General features: G+C 22.5%; 2 protein-coding genes across 2 annotated transcripts; one reads left to right on the top strand and one right to left on the bottom strand.

Annotated features, from left to right (window-relative positions):
* Positions 1-5,571: 5,571 nt before the first annotated feature.
* Phum_PHUM248480 (DNA double-strand break repair Rad50 ATPase, putative) lies at positions 5,572-10,285 on the top strand (the record flags this gene model as incomplete). The annotated part of the gene is made up of 8 exons (XM_002426288.1): positions 5,572-5,781; positions 5,850-6,108; positions 6,502-6,719; positions 7,909-8,436; positions 9,054-9,425; positions 9,507-9,662; positions 9,753-10,028; positions 10,130-10,285. 8 exons carry the CDS (start codon positions 5,572-5,574, stop codon positions 10,283-10,285), a joined length of 2,175 nt encoding a protein of 724 aa, XP_002426333.1.
* Positions 10,286-11,193: 908 nt separating this feature from the next.
* Positions 11,194-14,365, bottom strand: Phum_PHUM248470 (luciferase, putative; the record flags this gene model as incomplete). Its single annotated transcript, XM_002426287.1, has 10 exons — positions 11,194-11,499; positions 11,585-11,697; positions 11,833-11,970; positions 12,082-12,225; positions 12,331-12,523; positions 12,688-12,871; positions 12,977-13,202; positions 13,307-13,526; positions 13,599-13,749; positions 14,196-14,365. The coding sequence occupies 10 exons, from the start codon at positions 14,363-14,365 to the stop codon at positions 11,194-11,196; spliced, it is 1,845 nt and encodes a 614-aa protein (XP_002426332.1).
* Positions 14,366-17,690: the final 3,325 nt, after the last annotated feature.

The following is a 17,690-nucleotide window of genomic DNA, read 5'->3' as shown; positions in this document are numbered from 1 at the left end:
TTTCAAAAAAAAAAAAAAAAAAAAAAAAAAAAAAATGGGCAAAAAAAAAAAAATTTTTTTTGAAAAAAAAAAAAAAAAAAAAAAAAAAAAAGTTTTTGATTCTTTTGTTTTCTTCTGCAATTGGTAAGAAAAAAGGAATTCCTTTTATTATTGTTATTATTATTATTATTATTATTTTATACACTGTAAAATTTTATAACGGGAAACTTTTTTATAATTTACAATCTACCAAATAAACTGAAATAAATTTTATTATTATTATTATTATTATAAAATTTATATATTAAAATAATAATAAATTAGGTTTAAATCAAAAAAAAAAAAACGTGAAACTTTTTTATTGAGCTTTTTGTACGCTAGAGCTTTTTTTTTTTTTTTTTAGCTTAAATTAATAACTGTGTGAAGCGAAATATTCTAGAAGGGGGGAGGGGGGGGGGCAAAGAAAAAAATCATTTCGTTCTTTAACAAAATTTTTAAATTCATAAAAAAAAAAAAAAAAAAAAAAAAAAAAAGAACTGAACGTTTTTCCCTTTTCTTTTACGCTCCAGTTAATCAAAAATTACGGACTACGGAGAAATTTATCGTTTTTCGATCGAACAAATAATAATAATAATCATAATAATAATGATAATAGTTTTGTTTAATCAATTTAACAATATTATTTAAATAAATAATTATTTGGATTTTTTTTTTTTTTTTTTTTTTTTACCAGACGAAATTATTTATTTATACATAGTATTGGGTAATTGCCAGAGACGTTTAAGAATATAACGTTACAGGAAGCAATAATAAAAAAAGCGGAAGTTTAGTAAAGGATCTCTCATTGAGTTTTTTTCTTTTCCTGCCTAAAGAGAACAAAATTAAAAATTGTCTATTTTTTAAAGAAGGGTGATATACCGTATGTTTTTTATACTCCTCCAATAGCATATGTATCAACTCGTATTTTTTTTGAATGGCGTTTAAGAGATTCAAAAAAAAAATAATAATTTCGTTAAAATGACATTTATTGCATTTACATCACCCATAATTTTTTTAACCTCTACGTGGTAGTGGTGATGATGATGATGATAATGATGACCTGTTTTCAATCATCTCATGTAATGCTCACTTCGAATTGGAAATATTTTCGCGTTTGTTTAATAAACAAAATAAATCGTTAATGAACTTTATGTTACAATCTCCCCTCCCCTCATTATATTTCAAACACGAATTTTTTTTTTTTGTTAAAGAATGTTGTTGTTGTTGTTGTACGAATACGATTTATAAGTTAGGTCAAAAACCACAAAAGTGAAAAAAAAATTGTTTAATAAGTTCGTCAGTGGTCACTGTTTACTGTTAAAATAATATAAAAACTCACTTTTTCTCTCTGAACCCGTGCACACGCACACGCACACACACACACAAAAACAAAAACACACAAAATAACCTACATACATCCTGAGTACTTTTTTTTTTTTTTTTACGAGTTTTTTCAAGCCGTAAAATTTATATCATAAAAAAAAAAATTAAAAAACTTACTTTTGTCAAGTGTGATATCCTGAAGAATACTTGGATTTGTACTGAAAGAAAAAAAAGAAAAAATAAATTAATGACAACATTATTATTATTATTATTATTATTTTTCCAATCAAGTAATAAAAATAAAAACCTTTAAGGTACAAATAAATAATAATAATAATAATAATAAATTTAATAAGATTTAATTGAGAGTTAAAAAATTTTATTTCCAGTAAGATAAATTTCAATTTTTGTTTACTATACAAAAATTCTAAAAACATTTGTCCTCGGCGAATTCGATTCTAAAATTAAATATAGAATAATTTTCAGAGCCAAAATTTTTTTTTTTTTTTTTTTGATTCCCTTGCGAAATTATAAATTATTATTATTATTATTATTATTATTTTTCTTCTTCATCTTCTTTTTTTTACGCAAAAGTTAATTGGTTAAAATTTTATTGTAGTAAACAAAATTTTTTCGAAAATTATTTTTGCCAAAATATTAAAATGAAAAAAAAAAAAAAAAAAAAAAAAAAAACGTAAAAAAAGTTTTTTTTTTTTTCATTCAACTAATTCAAAATTCCACACAATAATAATAATAATAATAATGTTATTTATTTATATAAGTTATTTTACGATTTCATTATTTTTTTGTAATTAAAAAAATAAATAAATAAATAAATAAGTAAATAAATTATTGATGATGAAAACTTTGCCAATTGCAAATGGACGTTGGAAAATATTTTTTTTTTACGTTTATTTTTAATTTTGTATTGGAATTTCCAATCTTTTGTTGTATAATTCTGTCGCAAAAATTTATACACACAACGGCAAACAATTTTTTTTATAAGACAAAAAAAAAAAAAATTGGGTGTCATTGAAACAAAAAATAAAGAGAATCTTTACTCTGTAGACAAAACGTATTTACAAAATGGTTTTGTTATTTTATTTTGACAATCGAAAAAAAAAAATTTTTTTTTTTATTTAATTTGCCAGACAAACCGTATAAAAACACTTTTGTTATAAATAAATGAATCACAGATAGAAAATTAATCTTGAACTTTTACAATAATAACAAACAAAAATCGAATGTGAATAATTTCTTTATCAATAATAGTTCAATTTAACTTTTTCTTTAAACAATTATTTTATGTATTTTTACGATTATAATGAGATTTAGTCATTATTAAGCCTAATTTTATATATATAAATAAAATAATTTGTTTTTTTCGTCATGGTCGACTTGATTGAATACAACAGCAACAAACACACAAAAACAAACAAAATAGTTACAAAGTTCAAATAAAAAAAAAAAAGCAATAAATATTATTTTACAATAAAAACTTAACATTGACGTCGTTTTTAATGATGGAAAAACAAAAAAAAAAAAAAATGATTTTACCTAAAAGCAAAACTTGATTTTAAGGCATCCTTTGATTTTCCTTTAATCCTTTTCGATATAGGTTTGGATGATGTGGATGCTGCTTCAAATCGAAAAACAGACATTTCTAATATTCAAATACTGTTTGTTAATAATAATAATAAGTGTTACTTTATACAAAACTTTACTAAACTTTTAATAAAATTTTTTTTTATATATAATATACGTAGTGGTAGCAGCAGGGTCGACCTGACCTTTAAAATATGACGTCAGCAATAACAAAAAGGGTGACATTTTTTTTTTTTTTTTTTTTTTTTTTTTTTTACACTAACTCGCAAGTTAACAAAAATTTAAAAATTATAAACGAGTAATAAATAAGAAACTCGAAACGACAAAACACTTTTATAACAACGATAATAATAATAAAAACAACACAAAAAATAAAAATTTTTTCACTTTTTTTTAAATTTTTTTTTGGCAAGATGCTGCGTAACTAAGCGACCATCCTTGAGTTTGTGGGGTTACTATTATTATATTTAGTTTGTGATATTCAACACGCATTCACATTTCTTCGGAGACTGCGCTCTGCATTTTTTATATATCCTTTGACCCCTATTAAATTTTATTTCTCAATTCCCTCTATATCTTATCAATTGCAGCAGCAGGACCATTTTTAAAACAGTTTATGTAAACAATAACATTTGGCGCAAAGTTTATTTATTTTTTTTTTAAATTAATTTTTTACTGAATTTTTATTATAAAAAAAAATAAAAACCTTATTTAAAAAAAAAAAAAATTGTGCTTAACTAATGGGTTTTTACATGTATGACTGACTCCTGAATTAAATGACTCATAAATTTTTTTTTTTCAAGAACCCTCAAATTTGATTTTAAATTTTAAATTACAATTAAACAAACCTAAAAAATTTATTTCGAATTATTGATTTCAGCAAAAAAAAAAAGACATAATACATATTTTGGTTGTTCAAAGAAGAATACTAAAGAAAAATTTAAGTGCTTTAGAAAATTTATAAGTTATATCGTACATATTGTAATATGCAATAGTTATATTTTAACAAATTGCTAAAAATGATAATAACAAATATAATTAAAAAGATTTATTACTTTTTGTTGATAATAAATAAAATCAACTTTTATGACATATAAAATTATGAATTAAAATCGAATAAACTTTAATTTACAAAATCGAATTCAACAAAATATAATAATTACTATTTCCTTTTTTTTAAATTAAGAAATACTTTTAAATACATGATAATTTTGATTTTATTAATAATATGTGTTCTGTAATAAGCACAATTCAGTTCATATTTTAAATTCATTAAAAAATTTTTTTCGCTTAATTTTTATTATTATTCGTTTAAATTATTTTTTTTAAATTTAATTGTAAATCGACATTTTTACCAAAATTAAGTAAAATAATTTTTTAAATGCTAAGATGATAATATTATTTAAAAAATAATATCAGTTAATTCCTAGAAATTACTTTCGATGAATAATATATTTGTTTAAATATCTGTGCATTGTTATTTAAAAACTATTTATAGTATTTTAAATGAGTATCTGTCATAAATGATATGACAATGACTTATTACTTTTATTAACACAAATTATTAATGCTTATCTTAGCTAATTAAAACATTTTTAATGGTTAAAAAATAAATATTGAATTGATTAAATTTGACAAATTAATAAAAAACTTTTTATAAAATGTATTTATTTTTCAATTTCATCAATTTAATACCGTTTTTAAATTTGAAATTTTTTGATAAATCATTCATATACAGAGAAGCATACAATACTCCAAAACATGACAATTCAAATATTGTATAACAAGCATCAAATTATTTATAAAATCAGTTTGCCTTACCTGTCGTTCACGTCAAATGCATTGGAACAACTGTTTGGAACTTCCATTTTGATATTTTACAATATATTAAAAGCAAAATAATAAATTTCACGCCGTAAAGTTTAATTATTTAACATTTTACTAAATAGGCATAACGCGACGGTTGAGTTTCACAAGTACCAACTAACTTGGCGGTTGAAAAGCTATATAATTTTTAACAATTAAAAAGTAATAAAATTGTAATTTTTTTCTTTTGAACAAAATTAAACCTTTTTTTCACAAAGTAAAAATCTTTAAAATAGCTTTTAAGTTTCAAAACGAATAGGCGAAACTCTAAAATAACTTATAAAAATTATATTAAAAACGAGTTGTCAGTTAATAAACAACTTTCAAGCTTTCTGAACGTACACAAAATTGGGTTGTCACCACTGATGGGGTGATATATATTGTTTACGTATGTTGCTTTTATATTTTATACTGTGTAACATTATAGTGTTTTCATAAGAAGTCACTATTGTAAGTAAAATGTTTTTCCTTCTACTACAAACATTATTAATTTATCATTTGTCTCGTTTAAAATAACGAAGTACGATTGTCTTGTATTTCTTTCCTTTGAATAGTAATTACAACAGTTTTTAATATTTTGAATCGCATTTATTTTTTATTTATATTTTTGAATAAAATTACTTTTTATAAACCTTACATTACTGTAATTCATAAAAGTTGATGCGAATTTTCATAGCAAGCCTATTTATTTATTTAAAAAAAATAAATTTGAAATTTTTAATATTAAAAAATTAAAATATTTTTGCATTTTTTAGCAATATGTTTTGGCATTTAAAAAATAGAATTAAAGAAGAAACTGGTAATGATGTTGATTTAATCCCCTCAATAGTAAATTCTAGCCATACTAAACTTAGTAAAGATAAACAAAGTGAATCTTCTACTAGTTTAGGCAGCTTTACAATTGACAGTAGTAAAGAAGAAGAAGAAGAAGGAAAATCAAATTTAGACATGAAACTAGCAGATGGAAAGGTTATTATAAACAATTAAAAAGTTATGAATAATTTTAACTGTAAAATATATAATTACAATAATTTTAGGTAATTACTCCTAAAGAATTTAAAAAGCTTGAAAGTAAAGAAGAAGAATGGAGAAAAAAATTGGAGAAAAAAGAAGAAAAGTTAGTGTTAAAATTAAAAAAAGCAGAAGAAAATTGGAAAAAACAATTAGATGAAAAAGAAAAAGAATTAAGGGAAGCATTAGATAAAAAAGAAAGTGAAATAAAACTTTTAGAAGTCGAGAGAGATAATTTAAAATTAAAAAACATTGAATTAGAAGAGAATTCGTTAAAAGCTACAGGTCTGAACTTAGATATATTTTTCATTAATTAGTTTTTTATGATAACTGATTTTTGACATTTTAAAATCAAGGTAACTAATTAATATGAATCACTACTAAGGTGAAAAAAATTACAACTTAAATAATAACTAAACAATTGTTCAAATTCATTTAAAATTTAAGCTTTTGGTTCTGTAAAATAACCGACAAAATTTAGATAACACCACTTATTAATAAAATATAATTTACTACTTATTAAGTTTGATTTTACTCATGTCTTTCTTATTTGCTTAAAATTAATATATTTTTATAATGAGTTTATTAAACTTTAAGCAAAAATTATAAATGGTCAACAATATCTTATGGCTTTAATTTTTTGAATAATAATAAATAATTTGGCAACTGTTTTTTTAGATTATCAAAAAAAAATATATCAATACCAAGAAGATATTGATCAATTACAGGGATTTCAAACTCAAGAAATGGCAAAAATAAAACATTTACTTTTAGTTAAAGAACAAGAATTGGCACAAAAAGAAAAAATTATCAAAGAAAATACAATACAATTAAATGCCTTAAAATCGGAAGTGTCTAGACTTAGCAACTATGAGCAAAAATATGAAAAAATTCAGGTAAATTAAAAAAATTTGTTTTTTTTTTTTTTTTTTTTTTTTCATCACTGACTTTGTCACTAAATGTTGTTGCATCATGATATCATAAATCATTGGAATGCTTTGGGCTGATTTAGCATATATTTTTTTTTTTTTTTTTTCGCTTTATTAAATTTTAGTATGCTTTTTAATAAAATAATAAATTAATGAAGAGTAAATATGTTAACATTTTTAAAATAACAAAATATTTTTAAGTAAATTATTTTAAATAATTAAATTTAAAAGTTTTAAGTATTTTTTTTTTTACCTTAGTTTGTATATGTATTATATTAATTTATGTATTTTTATTCATTCAATGACAAAAAATATTGAATAATTAGTATAATTATTATTATTTAGTTTTTAATTTTAATTTTATTTTGTAATAAAATAGTTTTTCATCCGAAATCCTTGTATATCAAGGGTTTATTTTTCAGGGACATTAAATTTGTTCTACACGAGAAACAAGAAATTTAGGTACCTGTTACAAAAAAAAATCGAATACAAGATTTTTTTTTTATATATAATATTTCTGTGTATTAAAAACCTTATTTAAATATGAAAAGTTGTGTTGAAATATGTTGTAACAAAAAAGTTATTTTTAAATATTATTTACATTGAATATTAATAAAAATATAAAATTTTAATTTATTTGTATCGAGTATTCGATTATGGATATTAAAACTTCAAGTTAAGATTATTCATAAGTGAATCGATAAAAGTGTTTTGTTTTGTTTTTTTATTTCTTTTTAAAGTATTTCATTGAAAATATTTTTTGTTTAATATTATTTATGTTTTATTTGTTTATAATCAATTTTGTTAAAATTTTATATTCATACAAATAATTTTTGGATGCAATGTAATTATGATTTGAATTCGAGAGTTTTGGTTTAAAAAAAAAAAAAAAAAACTTTAGAAGTTTTTTAATTTATGTTTTCAGGTTTTTATTATTACTTTGGGCACATATTTTTTTGTGTTATTCATTTTATCACATTTTTGCTTTCAATGTTTTTAGGTTTCATGCCTTTTTTTTTTTTTTAAATTGACAATGTTTATGTCATTTAATTAAAAGGTGTGTATATTTGTTATTAAAACACTTTTTTTTTTTGGGGGGTGGGATTTATGACGTCATTAAAATTGAATATCCGTCATGATATTTTTATTTTTATAGGATGATTTAGAATCGTTACGTCATAGTTACGATTTAGAAAAATCTCAACTAACGAGTAAACTAGCGGAAAAAGAAGAAGATGTCAGGCATTTAAAAGATAGAGTTATACTTTTAGAAGAGCGTGCAAATTCGGAACCCATGAGTAAAATGACCATCGATGAAAGAATACAAAAACTATTGGGAGAAAGAGCTCTTTTCGAAAGACGTTTGGAAGAAGCTCACGTTCATCTTTTGCAAATAAAATCATCGTGGAGTAGCAAAATTGAATCACTCGAAACACAAGTCGGTAGATTGTGTCGTCAAGCAAGCGAAGAAAGTTCGGAAAAAAGAAGAGCGGAAAAAGAAAGAGATGATTTGTTGTTGAAAATAAATCGATTGGAGTCGGACTACGAAAGTGTAAAATCCGATTGCGAATCGACAAGGGATAAATTAAAAATATTGAAAATAGAAAAAGATGCTCTAGAAGATGAAATGAAAATATTAAAAATAAAAAAAGAAGATGATGTTGAAAATTATGAATTTAAAATAGTAAGTGAGAGATAGAGAGAGAGAGAGTAGGGAATAATATAAAAGTGTAAAAAAAAAAAAAAATGGCGTCACATAACTGGAAAACCCGTCGCATATTTTTATATAAATTTTCATTTTTCTTTTTTCAATGATATTTTTTTTTTGTTTTTGTTTTTTTGTTTATATATAATGAAATATTTGTTAATTTTATGTACATGTTTTTTTATGTAAAAAAAAAAAGGTATATTATTATAAGAAAGGAATTTAATTTTTAATATTTTAATGAATATTATTATTTAAAACTTTTCATTTATTAATTATTATTATGATTATTATTTTATTTAAAATCATTTGTATGTTTAATATTTATTTATTGGATTTTTTTGTTTTTTTTTTTTTTTTTTAACTATAATAATAATAAAAATAATTATTATTTTAATTTTATTAATATATTTATTATTTGATTTTTTTTTATTTAAAAAAAAAAAAGGTGGGGGGGGGAAATGTAAAAGGTTAATGGCATGAAATATTAATAATACTAATCGATTTAATATGTTTAAGTATATTATTATTAAAATTAAAATAATAATAATGATAATATTTATGTAAAAATGAAATTTTTTTTTTTTCTTTTTTAGAGTGCGTTAGTTAAAAGTTCTTCGAGTTTGGAACAAACGCTTGCGGAAAAGATGAAAGAAATCGATGAGAAAGATGAAAAAATAAAAAATTTAGAAATGGAGGTGATGGAAAAAATTAATACGAATACGAAACTGGAATCGAAATTAATTGAAATAAATAATGAATTAGAATCGGGGAAAAAATTATACGAAGAGATGAATAGAAAATTGGAAAAAGAAAAAGGAGAAAAAGATGACATGATGATGAGAAATGCTCAAATATCTCAAAAAATTGAATTAACCAAGCAGAAATTAAGAAAACAAGAATTGGAATCAAACGAACTCAATAGTAAAATAAACGAATTGGAAGAAAAATTAAACGATAAAGAAAAAGTGAGTTTGCAATCCCCCCTCCCTTTTTTAAACAAAAAACACTTCACGAATTATTATTATTATTATTGTTTTTTCTTCCAGTTGTTAAATTCCGTTTTAAATGAAAAAAAAGAATTGAATGCAAATTTTATAAAATTGGAAAAAATTCATAAAGATCGAGAAATGAATACGTCAGAGGAAAAAGAACTCAAAAATAAAGTTAGTCAACTTGAAAATGATATTTTTGAAAAAAATAAGGTACGACGACAGGTTTTATCCAGGTATTTTTCGAGAGAGAGAGAGAGAGAGTTGTTTTTTTTTGTTACAAAATGAATATTTTCATTTCAGAACATAAAAATATTACAACAAAGATTGTCGGATATAAAAAAAACACTTCAACGTGAATTAAAAGTGCCTTCAACAGCCATAGATCCCGGAGGATCCGAGTCATCAGATAAATACGTTTTAAAACAGGAATCACTACAGCAATTGTCTGTGACGTCATCATCAGGAGTAGGAGGATTTCGAAACGATGATAATAATTACGAGGAGAGTCGGGACGATGTTAATTTTAAATATTTAAAACACGTTCTCATGAAATTTTTAACGAGTCGAGAATGCGAGGTTCACACATTATTATTTTTAATATATATGTATATAAAAAATAATAATAATAATAATAATAATGATTAAAAATTTAAAAAAAACCTGATGGATAATTTCAGGCTCAACATCTCACGAGAGCTGTCGCGACTCTTCTTAGATTTTCCGCCGAAGAAGAAAAATTACTTAAAGAAACGTTAGAATGGAAAATGTCATGGTTCGGGACCAAACCTGATTTAGGAAATGGACAAACGGCTAAAAGTATACCCCCCAGGTGATGGTAAAAAAAACTTTTTTTTTTTTTTTATTGCGATTACAATCGGGTAAATTTGAATAATCAAATTTTTTCATTTTGATTATTATTATTATTATTATTATGTACGCGTTTTTTTTTTTTTCCAGTAATTTATTACGTCATTTAATCGATATTGTTTTCAGTGTAAGCAATTACAATAAATAATACAATTCAAAAACAATTCAGTCAGTCATTATTATCATTATTATTATTATTATTATTATTATTATTGTTTGTTTCTTGAGAGTGAAAAAAAAAAAAAATCTTTAATAAAAAATGTATAATTATTTATTGCTGTATAAAATAAAAATAACAATTTATTAAAAAAAATTTGTTTTTTGTTTTGTTCTGTTGAAAACCTAAAATTTCCCAACCCCCCCCCCCACCTACTCCCTCCTCACCCTCCCTAGAAAAAAAAACATTTCGTATCATTTTAAAAAGTATCAGTATTTAATGGAGAGAAAAAAAAAAAATCATAATTTAAAATAAAACAAATTAAAATTAATAAAAAAAAAAAAAATACAACAAACAAATTATAATTAAAAAACAAAACATGATAAAATTTTAAATTAACATAAATTTAAAAAATAATTAATTAATTAATTACGTAAAACTAATTACTTAATTTTAATTATTATAATAATAACTCTTAACTTATTTTTTACAAATAATAATAATAATAATAATAACATTTTTAAATTAATTAATATAAAAAAAAGAGAGCTTCATTTTTGAATTTCTCTAATTCTAATTTTTTTTTTTTTTTTTTTTTTTTTAAATAATTTAAAATATAAAATTTCCTTTTTATTTTTTTCCATTGTATAAAAAATAAAATTATTTGAAAAATCAGGTTTTTCTTTCTCTCTCTTTCTCTCCTCTAAACAACAACATTTAAAACCTGACAGTCCCTTTTAATATTGAATCGTAAACTTCTGACGTGAGTTCCTGGTATTTTCCATCGTTTAAATAATAAAGTTTATTTTTAATTTTCTTCGGATCGAAACCTTCTTTTTGTAAATCCATTTTTTTTAATTTAAACGTTCCCGTCATATCAACCTTTTCTAATATTCTAACAATGTAAGGTCTCGCGTATGTGGGTAATTTTTTAATTACGCCATCTGCAAGATTGTTTAAATTTATATTTTTATTTTCGTCCAATATTGCAGCCATTCCCACTTTTCCTTCTTGTCCTTCGATCTTAAAAATAATAATAGTAAATAATTAATTAATTATTCACGCTTATACATTAATTTAAATTATAATTAATTTTCATTTAATTTACTTCTACTCCGTAAACTACGCAGTCTCTGAAATTAATTAAAGTACTGACAACGGCTTCGACTTCCGTTGTTGACACGTTTTCACCTTTCCATCTAAATGTATCACCGGTTCTGTCTTTAAAAAACAAATATCCAAATTCATCAGCCACCAAAATGTCACCTGAAAAACAAAAAACCCCAATTATGTACGTCTCGTAATTATAATTAAACAAAAAATAAAATAATATAATAATTTCAATTTGATTTTAACCTGATAAAAATGCCGCATCACCCATTTTAAATACATTTCTAACTATTTTTTTTTCCGATGCTTTTTTATCGACGTAACCCAAAAATTCTCTCGACGGATCATTCCTTATTATTTTCCCAATAAAAACTCCAGGTTCATCTGGAAAAATAATATATATATATAATCAAAAAAATTATTTTTATTTTTCTTTTAGTATAATTTATAAATTTGCAGGTTTTTCATCAGATGAGAAAATAAAAAAAAATTTACTCGGTTTGCATTCGATACAAAACCCTTTACTGTTTCTTATGGGTTCTCCAGTAAAAGGATCAGCTTTTATAATTGATATTGGATATACTGATGGTATAATCCTTGAGACGAATCCGATGGAACCAAATGTATTATCAATGTTTACTAAACAATAGAACAAAAAAAAAAAAAACGGAAAAACTCGATATATAAATAATTTTTTTTAATAAAAAAAAAAATAATTCGTTTAAAATGAGTATCAAACTATACCGATATTTGCATTTCCTTCTGTCGCCCCATAAAATTCGGCAACTTTTGGAATATTAAACCGTTCGACAAATTCTTTCCATATTTGTGGCCTCAAACCATTACCAAATATTATACGTATTTTATGCGTTTTGTCTTCCGGTTTTGGAGGTGACGTAAGAATATATCGACACATTTCTCCAATGTACTGAGCAACCTAATTAAAAGTAAATTATCATTTAATTAATATTTAAATGAATAATTGTATTTTTAGAAATTGAAAAATTTTAATTTCTCACCATTAAAATTTGTAGTTATCGAAAAAAAAAAAAAATTATAATATATATAATTGCAGACAATTCGAAAGTGATATCGTCTTACCGTACAATTGTTATTTTTACAATCCGAAAAATAAGAAGATGCAGAAAATTTTTTTCTTATGACAACCGTACTACCAAAAACAATCATTTGACCAATAACCACACATCCACCTGCCGTGTGATATAATGGTAAGGGAGTATAAAAACGATCTTTTACTTTAAAATCAACCAAATAATGCATTGCACTTGCCAGAAAAATAAATCTAAAAAAAAATATTTATAATGAAATTTGAAAAAAAAAAATTAATGAGAAATTATTATTAAGTATTTATATAAATGTATTACTTTACCTGGCTCCTGTTATAACAGCGGCTTTAGGAAGCCCTGTCGTACCTGAAGTATAAATGTATAAAAGCTTATCTGAGTAATTCAATTTATCAGAAGTTATAGGAGGTTCAGAAGATGCCTCACTTAAAAGTGTATTTAATTCTTTAATAGATTTGCTTTTTTCTTTCCCATCCCCCAGTCTGAACAATGTAATTGAACTATTTAGCGATGAAGAAATATCTTTGATGCCTGAAAAAAATTTAAAAAAATTAAAAATTAATTTTGCAAAATACAAATAAATTATAGGAATTAAAAATAAATAAAATCTTACAAACCGTTAAATAAATCACCACCGAAAATAATGGCTTGAGCCTCAGCCACATTAATAGAATGAAGAAGAGATTGATCTCTTAAATTAGTATTTATCAAAGGAACTATAATACCTAATTTGGCAAGACCAAGCCAAATACAAACAAATTCAGGACAATTTTCTAAAAATAAGGCCACAGTATCACCCTTGCGAAATCCTTGTTCTTTAAATATATTAGCAATCTTGTTGCTGTATTCATCCACCTAGAACATAACATAATTATTTTACTTATAATTATTTTTTATTTATTTAATAAAAAGTAATAAAAAACTTACATCTTCAAAAGTCCATTCACTTTTTTCAAATATAATTGCTGGTTTTTTAGGATGGTTTTTTGCATTGTTTACAAAAATATCAACAATTGACACATTTTTTTTCGAATATGAACGAATTTTGAAATTTAAACGAAGAAATCTTGTAAGTCCACTGCAATTTTTTTTTTAAATGTAATTTATTACAAAAATATTAAATTCCTCTCTACTTTATGTAAAAAAAAAAAAAAAAAAAAATTACACTTTTTATTTAAGTTTTGTTTGCGCACAAAAATATTTTATTCTTTACAAATTTGAAATTAATCTTGTACATTAAAAGATAAAAAAGGGAAAAAAGATAATTTTATGAGAATTTTTTTTATTTAAAACTTGTAAGTTTGATAGAAATTTTTTAAATAACTGTAAATAAACAATTTGAAAATCAATAAAATTAACCATGAAGAATAGTAAGATTTTCTAATTGTTTTTGATACTGTTATCCGATGACTGTCTTTAACATAATTTGCAAAATACTAGTACTCATGTTAACATGTATTTACATTTGTACCTGGGTGAAAATATAATCATGAAGGAAAATAATAAGTTAATAATAGGACTTACATAAAATCTCTTTTAACAGTAAAAAGTGCTACATAAAACCATCTGTAACGACGTCCTGTTATTAAAAAAGCTACTGCAGCTACTATAAGCAGTTGCGTTACAGATTTCCATCCTATAAGATACCAAATAGCACTGGTGATGGCACCAAGTCCTCCGCACAATATAAACATAATTATAAATTTTTTCACTTGACAACTGCTCGTCGGACGGTAGTTGGTTTCACTATTTTGCCATAAATTTTCTCCTTTTGAATTAGGCCCGCTTTCCACGTCTTCAGCCTGTCAAATGACAAATCGACTGAAATTTAAAAGCGAAGTGACAACAGAAAACATTAAGTAAATTTCTAATTAGAATTATAAGTAAACCGAAATGGCTCTAAAAAAAACAAAAATAATAATAATAATAATAATAATAATAATAATAATAACCACTTCCTATTTAAAAATATTAAAGTAACCAATTGCAATATAAATAAATAAATAACAGTAGCTAATAAATGGCAAATTTTTTTTAAAAGTAGGCAAGTACCTCATCATTTTTACAATTCTTAGCGGTGAATAGGATTATAAAAGGATTTCTTTTAAAAGTAATAATTAATGTAAAAAACAATCTTTTAAAAAATCCTGTTTTAAAAAATCAAGAACAACGAACTTCGGCCAAGTATTGACCATGATAAAGAACCAAGTTATGAAAAAAAATACGAGTATCAAAGTTCAACTTTCGATACCCAGTAACTACAAAACTTCGCTTGTTAAACATTTTAAATTCAGAGGTGCCAACAGAGATTTTAATAAATCTCTTCCTACACTACCAATAAATTTTTTTTTTGTCAAATTTCATAGAGATAAAAATCGGTTTATACAATGTTTTGTTAATAATTTTTAAACATTCTGTTAAATTTAAAATGAGGAAAAAAAGGAAAAAAAAAAGGCTTAAAATCAATTAATTTGGAACGAGTTTTTGGGTATGGACAATTTGACATCACTCACAAAACGCATGTATTCTAATTTATTCATATTTTATTCTTGTTTTGTTTAAAAAAAAACTCCATTTTGATATTACTTTTTTTTTTTTTTTTTGAAAAAAAATTACATTAATTATTTAATATTTTATGAAAAAAAACCGATTATTACTTCGTGTAAAAATCACTTTTTTTTTCTTTAATGGTGGTAAAATTGTAAATATTTAAAATAAGTAACCTATGGTCCCACCAATAAATTATACTAATAATTACAATACGAAAGAGGAAATGACAAGCTTGATTTTGCATATTAACCGGATTATTTACAAAAATTCATTTGATTCCTTTAAACAACCAAGGTAAACCATTGTTTTATTAAAAACAATAATTATTATTATTATTATTATTTCTTATTAAACATAAATAATTCTCAATATAAAATTCTAAAAACTAACTTATTAAAATCTAACTAAAAGAAACCATAAAAATATATTTCACTAATGTAGAAGGGGTTATTATTATTAATATTAAAAATGATAATATCAAATTTTAACTTTTTATAATTTTAAATTTGATAAAAAAAATTTTAAATTTATTTGATTATCTTTGTCAAATTCAAATTAATTATTTACATTCATTTGTTTATAAAAAATAAAAATTAATAAAAAAGCTTAGATTTATTCTATTATAAGAATAATGTATATATAAACAATTACAAAGCTTGAATAAAAATTTGTTTAATTTATTTAATAATAATAATAATAATAATAATAATAATAATAATAATAATAATAATAATAAATATTTAATACCCGTAAATAATAATTTTTTAATAATTACATACCCGGTTTTTCATTGACGTAAAAAACTTTATGAATGACGTAAATATTTTTTATTTTTTCAAAGAATTTTTAATAAATAAATTTTTTTTTGTTTAAACAAAGAAAAACTTTCGTATGTAATTTACAAGGTTGAGTTGGAAAAACCAACCAAATAATTTTCTTTTTTTTTTTTTTTTTAAATAAATTGATTGATATACATATATAAATAAATAAAAACGACATTATTGGGAAAAACATTTTTATGTACCTTAGGGTCAACGAACAAGTCAGATGTGTGAACCTTGAATATATTTCCACGTAATTAATAATAATAATAATAATAATAATAATAAATTAAATATTAAAATTTAATTGTTTTTTACAATCGTATCATTATTATTATTACAGGTAATAATAATGAGGGGAGAGGAGGGGGGGGGGGAAATAAAGGAAATATTAAACGGTCGATAAAATGTTTTATATAAAACAATAAGCCATGTTTTTTTTTTTTTTTTTTTTTTACAGTGTAATTAAATAAACCGATATATATAAAATTCATATTAAAACATTTGGTTGACCGATTTAACCGAGAAATTTTATTTTTTAACGGTTTTTTTTTTTTTAATTTTACAAGTCAATTATTTATATTAAAAAAAAAAAAAAAAAAAAAAAAAAAAGTTTATTGCTTTGCGTGAACGATGAAATATGTGCTCCTTTTTTCAATTCTATGGCAAATTATTTTTTTAAACGAAAAAATATCATATCCATAGTTGAGGGGGGAGGGGGACGGGGGGAATGAAAAATAAAATTTTTCTAACAGGGAAAAAAAAATTATTTAAATTCAAATTTTTTTCGTTGTTGTTGTGTTGTTAAAAAAAATGTTTTTTGCACCGTGACACGTCAATTTTGAAAATTTTTTTTTTTTTTGACTTTGTAACTTTAAATTTAAATCTTGAAATTTATAATCATCTAAAGATGATAAATGAAACAAAATTTTAAATAAAGTAAAAAAAAGAACACTTTGGCAAAACAACAACGTTAAAACCGTTACAAAAAACAAATTACACAAGAATGCATTTATGTTTTAAGATGAAAAGAAAAAAGAAAAAAAAATTTCTACAAATGTCATTGTTGATAAATTATTATTATCATTATTATTATTATTATTATTATAACAAAAAATTATATTAAATAAAAAAGTGAAAGTTTGTATAAGTAAAAAAAAAAAAAAACTTTCACGATGTACATACATAAAAAAAAAAAAAATAATAATTTTTTTTTACTTACCATCAAATAAATTTTTTATAAATTTATTATTATTATTATTTTTTAAACAAAAAAAAAATAAAACAAATGATTTGAAATATTTTTATATTAAACTTGTTTTAAAAAATTAAAAACCCCCCAAAAAACACAAAAATTTAAAATACAAAAATACACGAATGAATATAAACCGTACCGTAAATTTTATTCATTGACGAAATTTTTTTTAAAATAGGTTTTGTCAGGTTTTAAACGTAGAATTGAAATAAGAACTTGTAAACGAGTAGAAAAAAAAAAAAACTTTAAACGAGTATCAAACGAGTAAAGGAATAAAAAAAAAAAAATGTTTTTTGTAAGGGAAAAAAGGGTACTTGTGCATGATATCAAAATAACGGTTTTTTTTTTTTTTTTTTTTTTTTTTTTTTTTTTTTTAAAAAAAAAACTATTGGG

The sequence above is a fragment of the Pediculus humanus genome, genomic scaffold (genome assembly GCF_000006295.1).
Source record: "Pediculus humanus corporis 1103172107617 genomic scaffold, whole genome shotgun sequence".
Lineage (NCBI taxonomy): Eukaryota > Metazoa > Arthropoda > Insecta > Psocodea > Pediculidae > Pediculus > Pediculus humanus.
This window is presented reverse-complemented; position numbering and strand designations above follow the sequence as displayed.